Here is a 16,562-nt window from a genome sequence, read left to right on the forward strand (position 1 = left end):
GTGATTTTCTGATGTAATGTGAAAAGATTTCTGCCAGAAATCATGATGGTAAGTTTCTAACTTTCTTTTACACACACACACACGCGGGCACATACACAAACACATATACACAAAAACAAACATATACATGCATACATACATACACACACACACGCTTACATACATGCATATGCATATAAGTTTATAGATAGATAGATACATACGTACGTACGAACATACATACATATATTCATACAAACGTTGGTAGGTAGGTAGTTAGGTAGGTGGGTTGGTAGAGAGATAGACAGACGGAATGGCAGATATATAGACAGACAGATAGATAGATAGATAGATAGATAGATAGATAGATAGATAGATAGATAGATAGATAGATAGATAGATAGATAGATAGATAGATAGAGGGATAGATAGATGGATAGATAAATAGATTGGTATGTAAATAGTCAGACAGACAGACTGACAAATAGATAGATAGATAGATAGATAGATAGATAGATAGATAGATAGATAGATAGATAAACAGCCAGACGGACAGATAGACAAACAGACAGACAGATGGGTAGATAGATAGATGGCTAGATAGATGGATAGATAACTTTCTTTATTTGCCAGAGATAAACAGACAGATGGATAGATAGACAGACAGACAGACAGACTGACAGATAAATAGATAGAGAGATAAATAAACAAACCGACAAACAGATAGACAAGCAGACAGACAGACCGATAGATAGATAGATATACAGATAGACAGACAAACAGATAGATTGAGAGAGAGACTTACATGTATACATGCATACATAACGGATAGACTGCTTTTTGATGACAGTATCAGCCCCCTGGCTTCTAGATTCAATCTCACTGTTGTAAACTTTGACTTTCCAGGGGTTTAGTCTTCATTATCTCATACTTTTTCGTACTTTCTGCCGCTCATCATCTTTTTCTCGAGGAAATCAGTTGTGGTCAGACATGAAAAAGGATAGGCTCTACCATAATTAATATTTGACCAAGACACTCTCTATGTCACAACAGCACTCTTCTAATTCCGTCAAGGAGTTGAAGGCACAAAGCATGGCAACTCATATGCATGCATGCATGTGTGTATGTATGTATGTATGGATGGATGGATGGATGCATGTATGCATCTCTCTTTCTCTCTCTCATATGTATATGTATACACACACACACACACACACACACACACACACACACACATATATATATATATATATATATATATACACATACATACATACATATACAAACCGGACATGGTTTTAAATAAGAAAAAAAAGCATAAATTCGGATCCGTGTCAGAAGAAATTGACATCTTTCCTATATTACAAAAAAACAAAAAAACTTTTAGCCGCAAAATTCAAACAGTATATACCCCAAAATATTTTCCACTGCAAAAGACTCGAAACAATTTGTGAAACCTTTATTTTCCTTACTCCTTCTCGTCCTTTTGACATCTGTGATATATGTTTGCATTCATTATATATGTCAAACACACCTTAAGAAAATGTGTACTAATTTATTTTCAGTGGAATTATAATACGAAAACATTTATTCTGTGAAAACAGACCTAAATATTTTTACTCGTCATACATATAAACATAGAGTATAAATTTATTCTCCCCTTCTCTTAAAAAAGTTCAAAGTTATTTAAGTGGATTCAGTAGACGGAAACTGAAAGAAGCCCCTCGTATACATCCACGCGCGTGCACTCACACATACACACTTATATGTAGGTATGTATGTGTGTCATTGAGTGTGTGTGTGTGTTTCTTTGTGTATGTCTTTGTAAGTGTCTTTGTCCCCACCGCCACTTGACAACTGGTGATGTTGTGTTGATGTCTTCGTAACTTAGCGGTTCGACCAAAGAGTTGATAGGATAAGAAATAGGCTCAAAATAGGTCCTAGGTTCGATTTGCTTGACCAAAAAAACATATAATATATATATGCCTATATACATACATTTGTATATGTAAATGTATGTATAAATACACACACAAATAGATAGATAGATAGATAGATAGATAGATAGATAGATAGATAGATAGATAGATAGATAGATAGATAGATAGATAGATAGATAGATAGATAGATAGATAGATAGATTACATTCACATATTTCATATATCACACACATGAGATAGTTAAACTCATATTTATTAAAAAATTGCTTAAGACAGACGTCTGGTTTTCGTTCAGAAAATTGTATATCATTACGAATAAATTAAAGACACTAACTTTCGTTTCTTTCTGTTGAGTTAAGGAGTTCTAACAGTTACTATGCATAATTGCTAATGTAATATTTATGAATGTACAAAAAACCTGTTCTCATCTATAACTGATCATTATGTAATTTGAATGACAATAGTTTTCGCTTCTACCAGATTGGAAATTGTGTACAATATAAGGCATGTAACTTATAAGGGTAATATAGTAGTTACTATTTAAATATTTATACAAAACTATATATTTCTAAAGGACGTAGTAAATATGTTTTGCATAATATATTATGGTCAAAGAAAAAGGGTCCTTCGGAGTATATATGATATAATGTAATGTAATATGTGATATAATGTAATATTGTGTATATAGCTACATATATGTACGTGTATATATATACTTGTCTATAAGGCAGCGAGCTGGCAGAAACGTTAGCACGCCGGGCGAAGTGCGTAGCCGTATTTCGTCTGCCGTTACGTTCTAAGTTCAAATTACGCCGAGGTCGACTTTGCCTTTCATCTTTTCGGAGTCGATAAAAATAAGTACCAGTTACGCACTAAGGTCGATGTAATCGACTTAATCCATTTGTCTGTCCTTGTTTGTTCCCCTCTGTGTTTAGCCCCTTGTGGGTAGTAAAGAAATAGGTATTTCGCCTGTCGCTACGTTCTGAGTTCAAATTCTGCCGAGGTCGACTTTGCCTTTAGTCCTTTCGAGGTCAATAATTTAAGTAACACTTGCGTACTGGGGTCGATTTAATCGACTGGCCCCCTCCCAAGAAAAAGTAGAAAAGAATAACATACTTATCTATAAACATTCGCACACACACCCACATATATACATACTTATACATATCTATCCATTTCTCTCTCTCTCTCTCTCTCTCTCTCTGTATATATATATATATATATATATATACAAATTGAGATAGGGGTTGTAAATGCAACCCTCCATGGGATAACATATATCCAATATACTGCTAGTGAAGTACCCAACAAAGTTAATACATAAATTTTAATGATTGCGATGCAATCAATTTATTTACTGTATTATATGGGCAAAGGTAAAATGATTTACCACAAATTACTAATACAAGATAAGAAAATGGAGAATATATATATATATATATATGTACTCTGTGTGTGTGTGTGTGTGATGTCAAAAGTAAATACACTCCATCATATTTTTAAATAATTACTTCTAAAAACAAAATAATGTACTTTAATACTAAGGGGTGCTGAAAAGTTCCTGGGTTGAAGGTATAGCTAAAGGCCTGCTTGGGGAACCAAGCTTCTAAACTCTTTTACAGGGCTCAGAAAAATTGAAGGATTGTTGCAATAAGTGTGTGAATCTTAGAGGGGAATAAAATCATAATTAACTCTTCTTCCTGTATATTCTTTTACACAAAACCACGAACTTTTCATTAATATGAGTATCAAATTTAGCATTTAGTACAAGATTGCAGTTTTTAATCATTTAATCAATTTGAGTGGAAAAAAATGTGAGTATAGATATAATGGTGTGCCGAGGGCTGTCTATTTATATCTTGTAAGTGTATACACGGTTTATGTCTCATTCTTTATTTTTTCCAGAATGTACGAGTGTGTGTGTGTGTGTGTGTGTGTGTGCATGCGTGCGCACACATTTGTTTTTGTATGGGTGTGTGTGAGTGTGCGCATATATAGTCATAGGTATATAGATACCTACATACACATATATCTGGTATTAAGTAGCCATCACGTAGAGGCAAATACGATTAGCTAGCATGTAGTATTTTTACGCTAATTTCTTAGATTCTATGTAGCCATGAGCAGACACAAATTGAGGGCTGAGAAGAGAGAGATATAGAGAGGATAAGAGAGAGAAATAAATAAATAAATAAATAAATAAAGAAAGAAAGAAAGAAAGAAAGAAAGAAAGAAAGAAAGAAAGAAAGAAAGAAAGAAAGAAAGAAAGAAAGAGAGATATAGAGAATCGGTCTACACCGATGCTAGCCTTTTACAGAATTCCAGTTAAGAAGACCGGAGTAATATGAAATTAAGTCTTCTCAATGAAAAGATCTTTCTTCCAGCCCTAAAATCGAACCCATGAACTTATGATCAGATATGATTCCGCTAACATGCAGTCGTTGCACCTTCAACCTGATATCTACACATATACATAATTATATAACTAAGAAGACGTCTCTCTCTATATATATATGCCTGTATGTTGAGCATTCTCATTTCGACGTATAAGCGTCCAGTTGTTCTATATGTTGGAAAATATGATTACCAAATCAACAGGTAAAATTGCTAATATTTTATAGAAACATGTACACCTGAATCAGTGTGACAATTATATAGATACACACATACACTCATATATACAGACGTATATATATATATATATATATATATATATATATATATATATATATATACATATGGTAGTTGTCTACTCCACATGCAGAGTCTGACTGCCTCCTGTACCTACATCAGGGCATCTGATGTGGCTTTTTAAACCAGACAATGTTTTGAAAAGATACCCACTTAGATTGCATATCCGATTTGGAACATCAAAAACTGCAGATAAGTTCTGATCTTTGTAGATCTTAAAATATCTTTTGAGGCCTCCGTTAGATTTGCAATCCCTCTGGCACACATTGCATTGAAAGGTGTGCACAGACATAGAAGCAGATTAGTTGATGGACGTTAGTTTTCTATGGGTTCACAAATGAGATTTGAGCCCAGAAAAGAAAGGCATGGTCTGTCACAAACTGGGCACACAAAAAGTTAAATGTGCAAACTTTAAATTATCAAGCAGCTTGCAAAGATTCGACGATGCTATAGAAAGTATCAATCTTAATCCAAACAAGCTATATATTGAAGAAGTAACAGAGTGACTGAGGGTCTGAGAGTTTTGTACGTTGGTTTAGTCCATTATCTTTCAAATGGACTAAACAGAACAGGAGGAGACACATGGGATGGAGCGTTTCTGAAGAGGTCACGGGAGGTGGAAAGAGAATTTTCTGGACAAAAGACAACAGAAAAAGAACAATAAGGAATCATTTTGTTTTCTTTTGTTTTTGTTTTTTGCCAAATAAGCGAACGCACTATGTTTATCTACCTTTTTCACTTCAGTGATATTATTTTCTTATTTTATGGTCTTTTGTCTGGAAATAGAAGCAATGGAGGCTTACTAATGACAATTCGTACTAAGATGAAACGGTGCATCTAGTATTCTAGCTTTGCTTCGCTCATGGGGCTGTTATCTATCCTGTCAGTATATATAAATGTGGTCTTATACATCTATAAGCGGTTTGACTCTTATTTTTAGCAATATATATATGCTTGCAGCACATACAGTCGCAATTAGTGACGGCACGCAAACACACACGCAAACACACACACCACACACACACACACACACACACACACATATATATATATATATATATATATATATATATATATATATATATATATATCTAAAAGCTGCAAAATTATCACTGACAACTGTTACTCAGAGTTTTACATTCCCCTTCTTCGAACAGTTCTGATGAAATTATATTACTCTACCTCTGGTATAAGAGTACTATTTTTTACATCTTTTTTGCCGTTATGTGCTCCTCTGGATATCTGTGTATATATATATATAATATAAATATAATATAATATATATAATATATAAATATATGCATATATACATACATATACGTACAGACCTACATATATATGTATGTATACATGCATATATGGGTACAGGACATCAAAAAAATATTGAACACAATGAGAAACGAAAACATAAAAACAAAAACATAGAAACGAACTTTTTTTTTGAACAATGAAAAATAGCAAAAATAGAAACGAGACATACAACATAATGAACATACCCCTTCTTCAGCTGTCCTTGTTTCAACTACTCCGCGTTCGAAGGCAAGGACAATACGGGACTTCATTAAAACAGTCTTTCCCGCAAAGCAGATTAAGTAAAATTTGGGGTTTTTTGCGGAGGGTGAAAGTGGTAACAAGAACAGGACAGTGAGAACAAAACAGTAAAAACAGACGGTGAGGACTGTTAAGCCAAGACGATAGAAAAATTATATATATATATATATATATATATATATAATATATATATGATAAGACAAGGTAGAAAATGCTAAAATAATTTTATCATGAAGTACATTACAATACCGGTTTCCGTCTTTTAGACTTTTTCAATTAAGAGTAAAATAAGAAAAACAATTAAATTGGAAAAAATAATCAAGGCAAATTTTTTATAGATATTTCCATAGTTTCCATTAGGTAAATATTTCAATAGCCTTCAGATAGTCTCTCTGTCTATCTGTCTGTCTCTCTCTCTCTCTTTATTCTTTTGTATACTAGGTGGCTAGTAGTAAATCTGAAGGAATAGCTTGGGTACACAGAATTAATGGAGCAGCCGAGAGAGGAGGAGGAGGAGAAGAAGAAGAAGAAGAAGAAGAAGGAGAAGAAGGAGAAGAAGGAGAAGAAGAAGAAGAAAAGAAGAAGAAGGAGAAGAAGGAGAAGAAAAAGAAAAAGAAGAAGAAGAAAGAGAAGAAGAAGAAGAAGAAGAAAGAGAAGAAGGAAAAGAAGATGATGAAGGAGGAAGAGAAGTAGGAGTAGGGAAAGAAGAGGAAGAAGGAGAAAGAAATGAAAAGAAAAATACAGAAGTGCTGTACACAGTAACTTGTTCGTGGAATCTTATGAAAATTTACAACACTACAATCAGCAAGAAATAACGAGAAACCTAAAAACTATGTTAAACTTATACAGGGCAGGGCTCACCAAGGAATACGATTATATGATTAACTTCAATAGTAATTCTACGGTCTTCCTAAGATACACAAAAGTGAAAAATTAATTAACGCATGCAGGGGAGCCACAGACATAATAGTCAAGGTACATACTCCTAATAACCTCAGATTAAGACCCATATAAGTAGGCCCCACAAGCGAAACTCACTGCCTCAGTAACCTTTTAGCCACCCACTTCAAACCATTTCTTAAGGCTATCATAAGCTACAGAAGGCACAACCTAGATTTGCTCAATCACCTCCCTGAAGCAATAAATAAAAACACCCTGCTAGTATCCTTTGGCGTAGTCAGCCTCTATTCCAATATCTCTCAAAGCCTAGGAATAGAGACAACCCAATTCTGGCTAGAGAATTACTCCAATGAACACCCACAGCACATCAAGAAAGAATTCTTAATAGAAGGGTTAAAATTCATCTATGGAAATATTTACCTATTTAAAGACTATGGAAATATCTACAAAATACTCTGGACTCGAAAAAAGGATACATCGGTAAAGCATTTTTATGGATGGCATCGACTAACCACCTCCGTTTAAATCTGCTGGCCTTCTTCTTAAATTATAAACAACAATTTGAAGTTGAAAATGTTCCCTCTGAAATCTATGTGCTCCACTGAGTATTTTACTTTAAAGTGGAATCTCCACTCAAGCTAATCTTTATGAGACCAAATTTGAAAAACACGTGCATTTCAGAGTGAAAATGCAACTGACACTGTCAAATATTTTTGTAATTATATTATATCAGATCAAGCAAGAAATAAATTGTGCGAAAAGATGGAACACTAAAAGTCATACTTTACAGTGTTTATTTATTTCGTTCTTATTTCGGGATGTAAATTCTGCACATTAGGACTTCATTAAGCCATCCTTCCACTAAATAAAATAAAGTACTGGGTGTATTAGGAACTGATTTAAATTAATAATATCTGGTCTTTTATTACTAAAATTGTTATACATAATGAGCATTCTGATGATTCTTGTTATACCAACGCTGTATTTCTGTTTTATAGCTCTCCTATTTCAATCTAGTAAATGTTGGTTCCTACTTCTATCGTGACTGCCATACTCTTATAATACATATTCGCATCTATATCGTTCGTTCGTAGTCTAATGTCCACTCACTACTGTCTATCATTGTTGGTATGCCTTGATACATGTATTGATTTTTAGTAGACATTACGTCTCTAGTAAAGGCACCATGACCAAGTGGATAAATTATTAAATATTGACAACCGTATGGTACTGAGTAGCGGCTGTTGTCATTGTTGTTAATTATGCCTAGATATTATCTTATCGACCAGATTTATAATGGAAATCATTCCCCCCATAGATATCGCGACCATTTAGAGATGCTTAGAAAAACTAATATTACCGTTTCCACTTTTCCTTATTTAAGACGGCAGGATATAATTTAAGTGCAAATTGGCAGTTATTCCTATCAGGTTCTGAGAATATAAGGAGACTTTTCCGTTTGTTGTATGGTAGTGAATTCACATCTTCTGTGCTTTCTTGTGTCTCCAGACAGGAAAATGTCTGTGAACGTAACAGGAAGTAGCTAGCTGTGAGGAATATCACTTTGAGTACATGAGCAACTAACCCAGGTGGTATCCAGGCATTTCTGGTTCTGAGAGTCCAATTTCAGGAGTTCTTATCCTTTATGGTCATGTAATAGGCGAAGGAGTGGATGTGTGGTAAGTAGCTTGCTTACGAAGCACATGGTTCCGGGTTCAGTTCCACTGCGTGGCACCTTGGGCAAGTGTCTCCTATTATAGCCTCAGGTCGACCAAACTATTGTGGGTGGATTTGGTAGACGGAAATTGAAAGTAGCTCGTCGTATATATGTATATATATATATGTATGTGTGTGTGTATTTTTGTGTCTGTGTTTGTCCCCTCAACATCGCTTGAATGTGTTTACGTCCCCGTAACTTAGCGGTTCGGCAAAAGAGACCATTAAAATAAGTACTAAGCTTACAAAAAATACGTCCTGGGGTCGATTTGCTCGACTAAAGGTGGTGCTCCAGTATGGTCACAGTCAAATGACTGAAACAAGTAAAAGAGTAATACTTCATTAAAACATCTCTGAAGATATCCAATCACAATGGATTACTGCAAGATTGTATAGGTAATCAAACCCTCCTCTTCCTGTGCCTGGAAACCCTATTTCAATGAATCGCTTCGATGGAGAACTTTTCAGTCTGTCCAAACTCTGCTCGCACCACCACTACCACCACCACTACCACTACCACCAACTGATCAATGTCATTTGAATCACCTGATTGAAACATATTGATGACAATGGTAGCCAATTCATAGACATACACCAACTTTAAAAACGTCTATGATCACTTCGTTCTGACTATTATCCAGAAAATCAAAGTATTTGTACAACCTTTTCCAAGAAAAACGCTTCTAGATTTCAGCATTATCATCTTGGCCTTCAAACCTGCATTGCTACAGAAGTTTATTGGCCACGAGACACCAATTTCTTATCCAATTGATGTAATTTCTAATATGAAGAACTATTGCATTCACCATACTTTGAGACCTGTTTAAAAATTGTTAAGGAAACAGATGGTCAGTCATAGATAACTATATATCATGGGAAACATAAATAATATCAATATAGCCAGCGATGGGGAAAGACACCGTTGAAGGGTTCATTAAACGGAGAGTACAAAATCTCAATACAGAATATTTGACTGAGTTGATAGAGTTTCATGGAGTTTACTGATAGTCTTCGGGATTTAGCACGGCCAAACAACTAAAATGTATCTGAAGACCCTACTTTAACACCGGAAAAATTCTTACTACTGAATTCCTTAGTTACGGTTTCAGCAAAATTACGGAGTCATTGGCAATTTTATTGAAAATTACTTTGATTCAGATGTTAGCAGTGTGTCAATGAGAGGTGATGTGGGCATGATATCCTGCTATCACGAAGTATTTCATGGGAGAAGCCTCGAGAAAATGACCATATTAGATGCATTCCTCGAAAACAATGAATGTACCTCGTCCCTAATTCCAGATTTAGCCGATTCTGACCTAGTTCTCACTGCTGCTACTCAAATGAACTAATTTTGGCGTGGAAAGTGCACGAGAGACTGGAGTAAATTTAAACTACTTCATAATTTTATAACATTAGATATTTTATAATATTATTATGACCTAATGTTACATGTAGAACATTACATGGGAATTTAGCTATATTTGTTAAGTGTTTGGTGGGTCCAACGGTGGGTCCATACATCGCAGACATCACCCACCGAATATACCAAGAAACGAGTTTTACTTACTCTTTTACTTGTTTCAGTCATTTGACTGTGGCTATGCTGGAGCACTGCCTTTAGTCGAGCAAATCGACCCCAGGACGTTTTCTTTGTAAGCCTAGTACTTATTCTATCGGTCTCTTTTGTCGAACCGCTAAGTTACGGGGACGTAAACACACCAGCATCGGTTGTCAAGCGATGTTAGGAGGACAAGCACAGACTCACAAATATATACACACATATATATATACATATATACAACGGGCTTCTTTCAGTTTCCGTCTACCGAATCCACTCACAAGGCTTTGTTCAGCCCGAGGCTATAGTAGAAGACACTTGCCCAAGGTGCCACGCAGTGGAACTGAACCCGGAACCATGTTATTCGTAAGCAAGCTACTTACCACACAGCTATTCCTACGCCTACATGTTAAGGAACTTATACTTAGCAGGCCAATCTATAAAAATAGCAGCTAAATTTTCGTCAAACAATATTTCACCGTCTCAAACATGTTTGGTAATGGGGATTTGAATTCCTCGCAAGTAGAAAAAAATCTGATTGGTCATAAACCGAATGTTTTCCTTCATAGATACACTAAAGCAAAGCTGATTTGGGACCAAATCAACAACAACAGTCATTGAAGAAGCCCGATTATGGTTGTTTCAATTGCTAGAAAGAGCGCCCAAATGTATTTCAAATTATTCGTACTACCATCTTAGAAAGAAAATATTCATTGAGTAATGCAGTTCAAGATGTCTGAAACGTAACAAAAAGTGGGATAATCATGACCGGTCTTTTATTTTTCTACTCGGTGACTAATCTCAAGGCTAAATCTGACAACCATATGGAACCACCAGGTACTAATTTAGTACTAATTTCAATTTAGAATTGTATTGTAAATCACTCGCCAATGGTTCATTGAGCACCCTTCATTGAGTTCATTATTCTATCTTTATATTTTCAGAATATACAGCTGTATACTGTGATGGTTCTGTTGATGTGTGCCGTCCTTTTCTCAAGTCTAACACATTCTTCCACCGTAGAAACAAATCAGCAAGAACTTTTGGAAAGCTTTGAAGATTTTGCAGCAGGTAATAACTTTACGCATACTAATATTATATGACTGAATGATAGGTTTTTTTCTTCTTTTTTATATAACATAGTGATAATCATTTGAGTGGAATTTGGATGATGCAAACCGTAAGGGAATGCTTTCTATGTATACATACACACACACACACACACACACACACACACACACACACACACACACACATATATATATATATATATATATATAATATATATATATATATATATGGAGAGAGAGAGAGAGAGAGAGAGAGAGAAAGTGAGATAGATAGATAGATAGATAGATAGATGATAGATAGATAGATAGATAGATAGATAGATAGATAGATAGATAGATAGATAGATAGATAGATAGATAGATAGATAGATAGATAGATAGATGTGTATTTTTCTTTAAAGTAGTCGCAATTTAGTCGCAGATCACAAATTTATAAAGAGCTATTATTAATTCTTTGTATTTCTTTTTCTTTTTCATTAATTTTGAACGCAGGCCCTCAACTATTAAAGGACTCAGTAACAAAGGAGACTGTGCAAAGATGGTTAGAACACAGCAATGAGGTTAGCAGAGTTTGGAACGAGAGGCTGAACAGTGCTCAATGGCGTTATGAGACGAATATTTCTCAAGAAAACAGTAATCAAGTAAGAATCAATTTAACTTACTTTGAATATTTAGAAACGCTTACTCAATCGGTAAAAGATTTTCAAAATGTGTTGACAAATTATTCTCTTTTGAATTTTCTTATCAAATATACAATCAAATTCGGCCCTTTTTATTCTCCTTTTTGTTATCTTTTCAAAATAGAAATCCCGATTTGTAAGGATTTTTACTTGAGATTAGAACATTAACTCAGAATATAAATACTAAATATCATGTTGTAGAGCATACTAGCGTACATAGGATTAATAAATCGCAGAAAATAATTTCTAGTATAATCTGTAGTGCTTGTTCACATTGGTTAGCATGCATCGTACAATGATTTCATTGTTTATTATGTATATCAAATTGTAATAAATTTTTTAAACCCTGACATTAAACGTATATAGACTATAGATATCAGATCAATTGAGCTAGTAAGCTAGAGAGACAGGGAGATTAGCAAGCTGAAGTTTGCTCCATGTATACTAAAATAAAGTAGTGTTTAACACAAATGACTTATAATGATCTTTATAATCAGGAATATTTTTTTGCAGGATGTAACTTTAGATTTATTTTCCCTTTCCTTACACTTCATTGAATAACAAGGAAACTACTTAAACCAGGGAGATGCAAAGGATTTTCTGCAATTTTGTAAGAGGTGCCTATATGCAGAAGGGTAAAGAATAAAAAGAAAAATGTTCGACAGTTTATAGGAAACTATATATAGAAGTCCATTCCCATAAAAGTTAAACTTTGCAGTAAGGATTGAGCTACGCACTATAACTTAAAGTAAACCAACTAAGTTATTTACATGAGACAATGTAGAAGATCGTTTAATAGCTCTAGTTAACGATATATCATAACAGAGACAAAAAGAGACTAAATGTTTAATAAAAATCCCAACGTGTAATCGCCTTTCTTTCAATATAAAGAAAGACATAATTTAAAAGCTGGAAACCGTCTGAAGAGAACAAACAAGAATGCCTAGCCATTTTCCCTTCGATGATTTGGATATGAAGAGACAGCTTAGTTTGAAATCTCTAACAGCGGTACCTGAGTGTGATGCTATCATCCGGTAAGTAGTGAATACCTAGGCGTCAAACATTTAACTACAAATATAATCATATTCTTCAGTTACGGGACTTAATGTAACAGTAAATTCTCTTTCACGTTAACTCCGGACCAGCATCAGTTCTTATTTGAAACAACATATGTCAATATAACATTTGGTTCGACATATGTAAGATTACTATATTTCCTTATCTATAAATGATCGTTTACGCCACGATTGGGTGAATTAACTCTCCCGATGGAGGCGGGCGCTCATCTTTTTAATTTTTTTTTCTTCCTCATAAATATAATGGTAATGAAGTGGTTAAACTGCCCAAAATATTCATAGAGCTACAAATGGTACTGAATTTAGTATCCTCAAACGTTTAGTGAGATATTCAATGGTTATTGTTTAACCCTAGATCAGCCTTAATGTAACATGCAAAATGCATATAAGGCTACGTTATCGAATGAGTCCTTCCAGTTTTCTAAGACGATAGAATGTAATATGAGAATGATTTAACTGCTATTTCTTGAATATGGAATGGCCGTGGAGAATCTTCTACATTAACTGGTATTTTATTATTCTCAGAGGTGTGATATAAGAATTTCTGATTTTATGAAATTATTCAGGTTACATTCTCCTGCTTTGTGAATGACTCTTCATGCATTTCTCAAGACGATCACTATGTTCCTACTTTTCTACTGTTACAGTTAATTTCTGTCTCTATACAAAGCGACGCATGGTTCAGAAAACAGGCAAAATTTTCCAGACTGCTACTCGACCATTTTACCTTCGATGATTTGGATATGAAGAGACAGCTTAGATTGAAATCTGTAACAGCAGTACCTGAGAGTGATGCCATCATCCGGTAAGTGGTGAATAGCAACACTTAATATGATTTTTAATAAAAGGTACTGATAGCACCAAAACAATTTACAGTTGAATTCCATCACCAATAATGTCGGTTTTATTCCGTTAGGATATTCCTTATACTGTATCTAAAAAAATGCAGAAAGAATTGCATAGGAGGTAACAATGTTCTTCATTTGGATTGCAAGGCACTCTACGTGATGGGTTACCACAGTTTCTGCATATTCACTCTCTCTCCAGACGTCTATATTGTCCTGAAGTCATGGTAGAATGTACTCGACAATAAAGCTAGGTAGCAGGATCGATACTAGGTTCTCATTAATGCGAAACGAAAATTGTAACCACTTGGTCATGCCTTTATCTGCAACCCCACACAGACATACACTCGTGTATACATAAGTATATCACATGGATACATAGATACAAACACAGATATATTTATATGTAGGTAATTTACGTATGCATGTATATGTATGCATGTATATGTATGCATGCATGCATGTATGTATGTATGTATGTATAAATGTATGTATGCATGCATGCATGTATGTATGTAAGTATGAATGTATGTATGTATGTATGCATGTATGTATGTATGTATGTAAGTATGTATGTATGAGGGAGCGAGTCCTAGAGGATATAATATTACATTCACGACTGCGAGATCGATATTTCGATTCCTGGACTGGCGGCGATGCATTGTTTACTTGAGTGAAACTTTAACTTCATGAGACTCTGTGGTTCCTTTAACATCTGATTCATCGCACACTATGCACATGTACTGGCAAAGTCAGTTCGAAGGAGAGAGAGTGACCTAGCGTACAGCATGAATATTTGATTATTATAAACAAATCATCAGTGCAACTTGTTTAGCATATTGTGGAATCCTCATTTATCGCCTATTACAGTTCACGAAGTTACAAACACTCGTGCACGCACACATTCGAACATATGTATATATATATATATATATATATATAATATATATATATATATATTATATATATATATATATAATATATATATATATTCTTACATGCATTCATATGATATGTACATATACACACATGCACATATACAACCACACACGCATATATACGCGTGTATATATATATATATATATATATATTATATATATATATATATATATATATATATATGTTCGTGTGTGTGTGTTTGCATATCTTTGTTTGACCTCCCACCATCGCTTGACAACTAATGTTGGTGTATTTACGTCTCCGTAACCTAGTGGTTCGGCAAAAGTGACCGATTTTATAAGTACTAGGCTTACAAAGAATAAGTCCTGGGGTCGATTTGTTCGACTAAAAATCGGCGCTCCACCATTGCTGTAGTGAAATGACTGGAGCAAGTACAAGTATACACACACACTCACACACACACACACACACGCACACACACACACACACACACGCACGCACGCACACACACACACACACATACACACACACACACACACACACACACACACACACACATATATATATATATATATAAATAAATAATCAAAATAAGGGTGAACAATTGGATATTAATTTAATAACATCAATTTAACACCTGTGGTTTAGCGCATAAAAAAACTGAGATTCAGTAAATATTAATACACAAATATGAGAGAGAATCCACTATGTAGACGCTCTTACGCTAAAAATAGATCCGCAATGGTCTCAACCACTAAGAATTGTTCTCCAGAATTGTTCTCCAGAATTGTTCATAGCTGTCCTAAATTTTTCTCGAGAACAATTCTTAGTGGTTGAGACCATTGCGGATCTATTTTTAGCGTAAGAGCGTCCACATAGTGGATTCTCTCTCATATTTGTGTGTATGTATATACATATATATATGTGTGTGTGTGTGGTGTGTGTGTGTGTGTGTGTATGCATGTATTTATGTATGTATATATTTATGTATGTACAGATCGTTTGAATTTTAGTACATATTTTATATATTACGGAAAAGTGGGTAGTCAGAATTAGGATAAAAACTGTTCATTTAGTACTTTCATCTCTTTGAGGAATTAATTCTTCATGAATTATTCATGATAAGTTAATCCTTCAAAGGGATGAAAACGCTAAACAAATAGATATTTATCCAAATGCTGACTACCGTTTTTTTTTTAATATATAAATCTCAATAGTTGAACTCTATAGAAGTGCAATATAGGGAACACGCAGTAGTGATCAAAGGGAATGTACTGATAGTTTGATAACTTTATCGGGGACTAGGCCCATTGGGTAAAGTGTGGCTATAAGAGAAGTCCAGGTGAGCTGATATGGAGATAGTGAACACGTTTAGGCTTCATATATAAATATATACATACATACACACACACACACACGCGCGCACACACACACACATATATATATGTATATATATAAACATACAAAGATATACATATATAGATATAGACAGTGAATTATGTAGATACAAAATCTATATATATTCAGAAGTAAACACATATGTACAAGCCATATAGCTATTTATATACGCTGACAAGTAAATCTACTTTTATATAGTATATACAAGAATATAGAAAGCTAACACAGGATTGCGTAGCTGTTTCTGGGAGTTCGAAA

General features: G+C 34.4%; 1 protein-coding gene across 1 annotated transcript in view; it reads left to right on the plus strand.

Moving 5' to 3' along the window:
• Positions 1-16,562, plus strand: part of LOC115213195 (angiotensin-converting enzyme-like) — a 42,188-nt gene that overhangs the window by 459 nt on the left and 25,167 nt on the right. Inside the window, exons 1-4 of the mRNA XM_029782129.2 lie at positions 1-48; positions 11,280-11,406; positions 11,898-12,046; positions 13,809-13,966. The exon at positions 1-48 is cut by the window's left edge and continues 459 nt beyond it. Coding sequence (XP_029637989.2) covers positions 43-48; positions 11,280-11,406; positions 11,898-12,046; positions 13,809-13,966 — 440 coding nt within the window. The 5' untranslated portion in view covers positions 1-42. The remainder of the gene's footprint in view (positions 49-11,279; positions 11,407-11,897; positions 12,047-13,808; positions 13,967-16,562) is intronic.

Source organism: Octopus sinensis, linkage group LG6 (genome assembly GCF_006345805.1).
Source record: "Octopus sinensis linkage group LG6, ASM634580v1, whole genome shotgun sequence".
Taxonomy (NCBI): domain Eukaryota; kingdom Metazoa; phylum Mollusca; class Cephalopoda; order Octopoda; family Octopodidae; genus Octopus; species Octopus sinensis.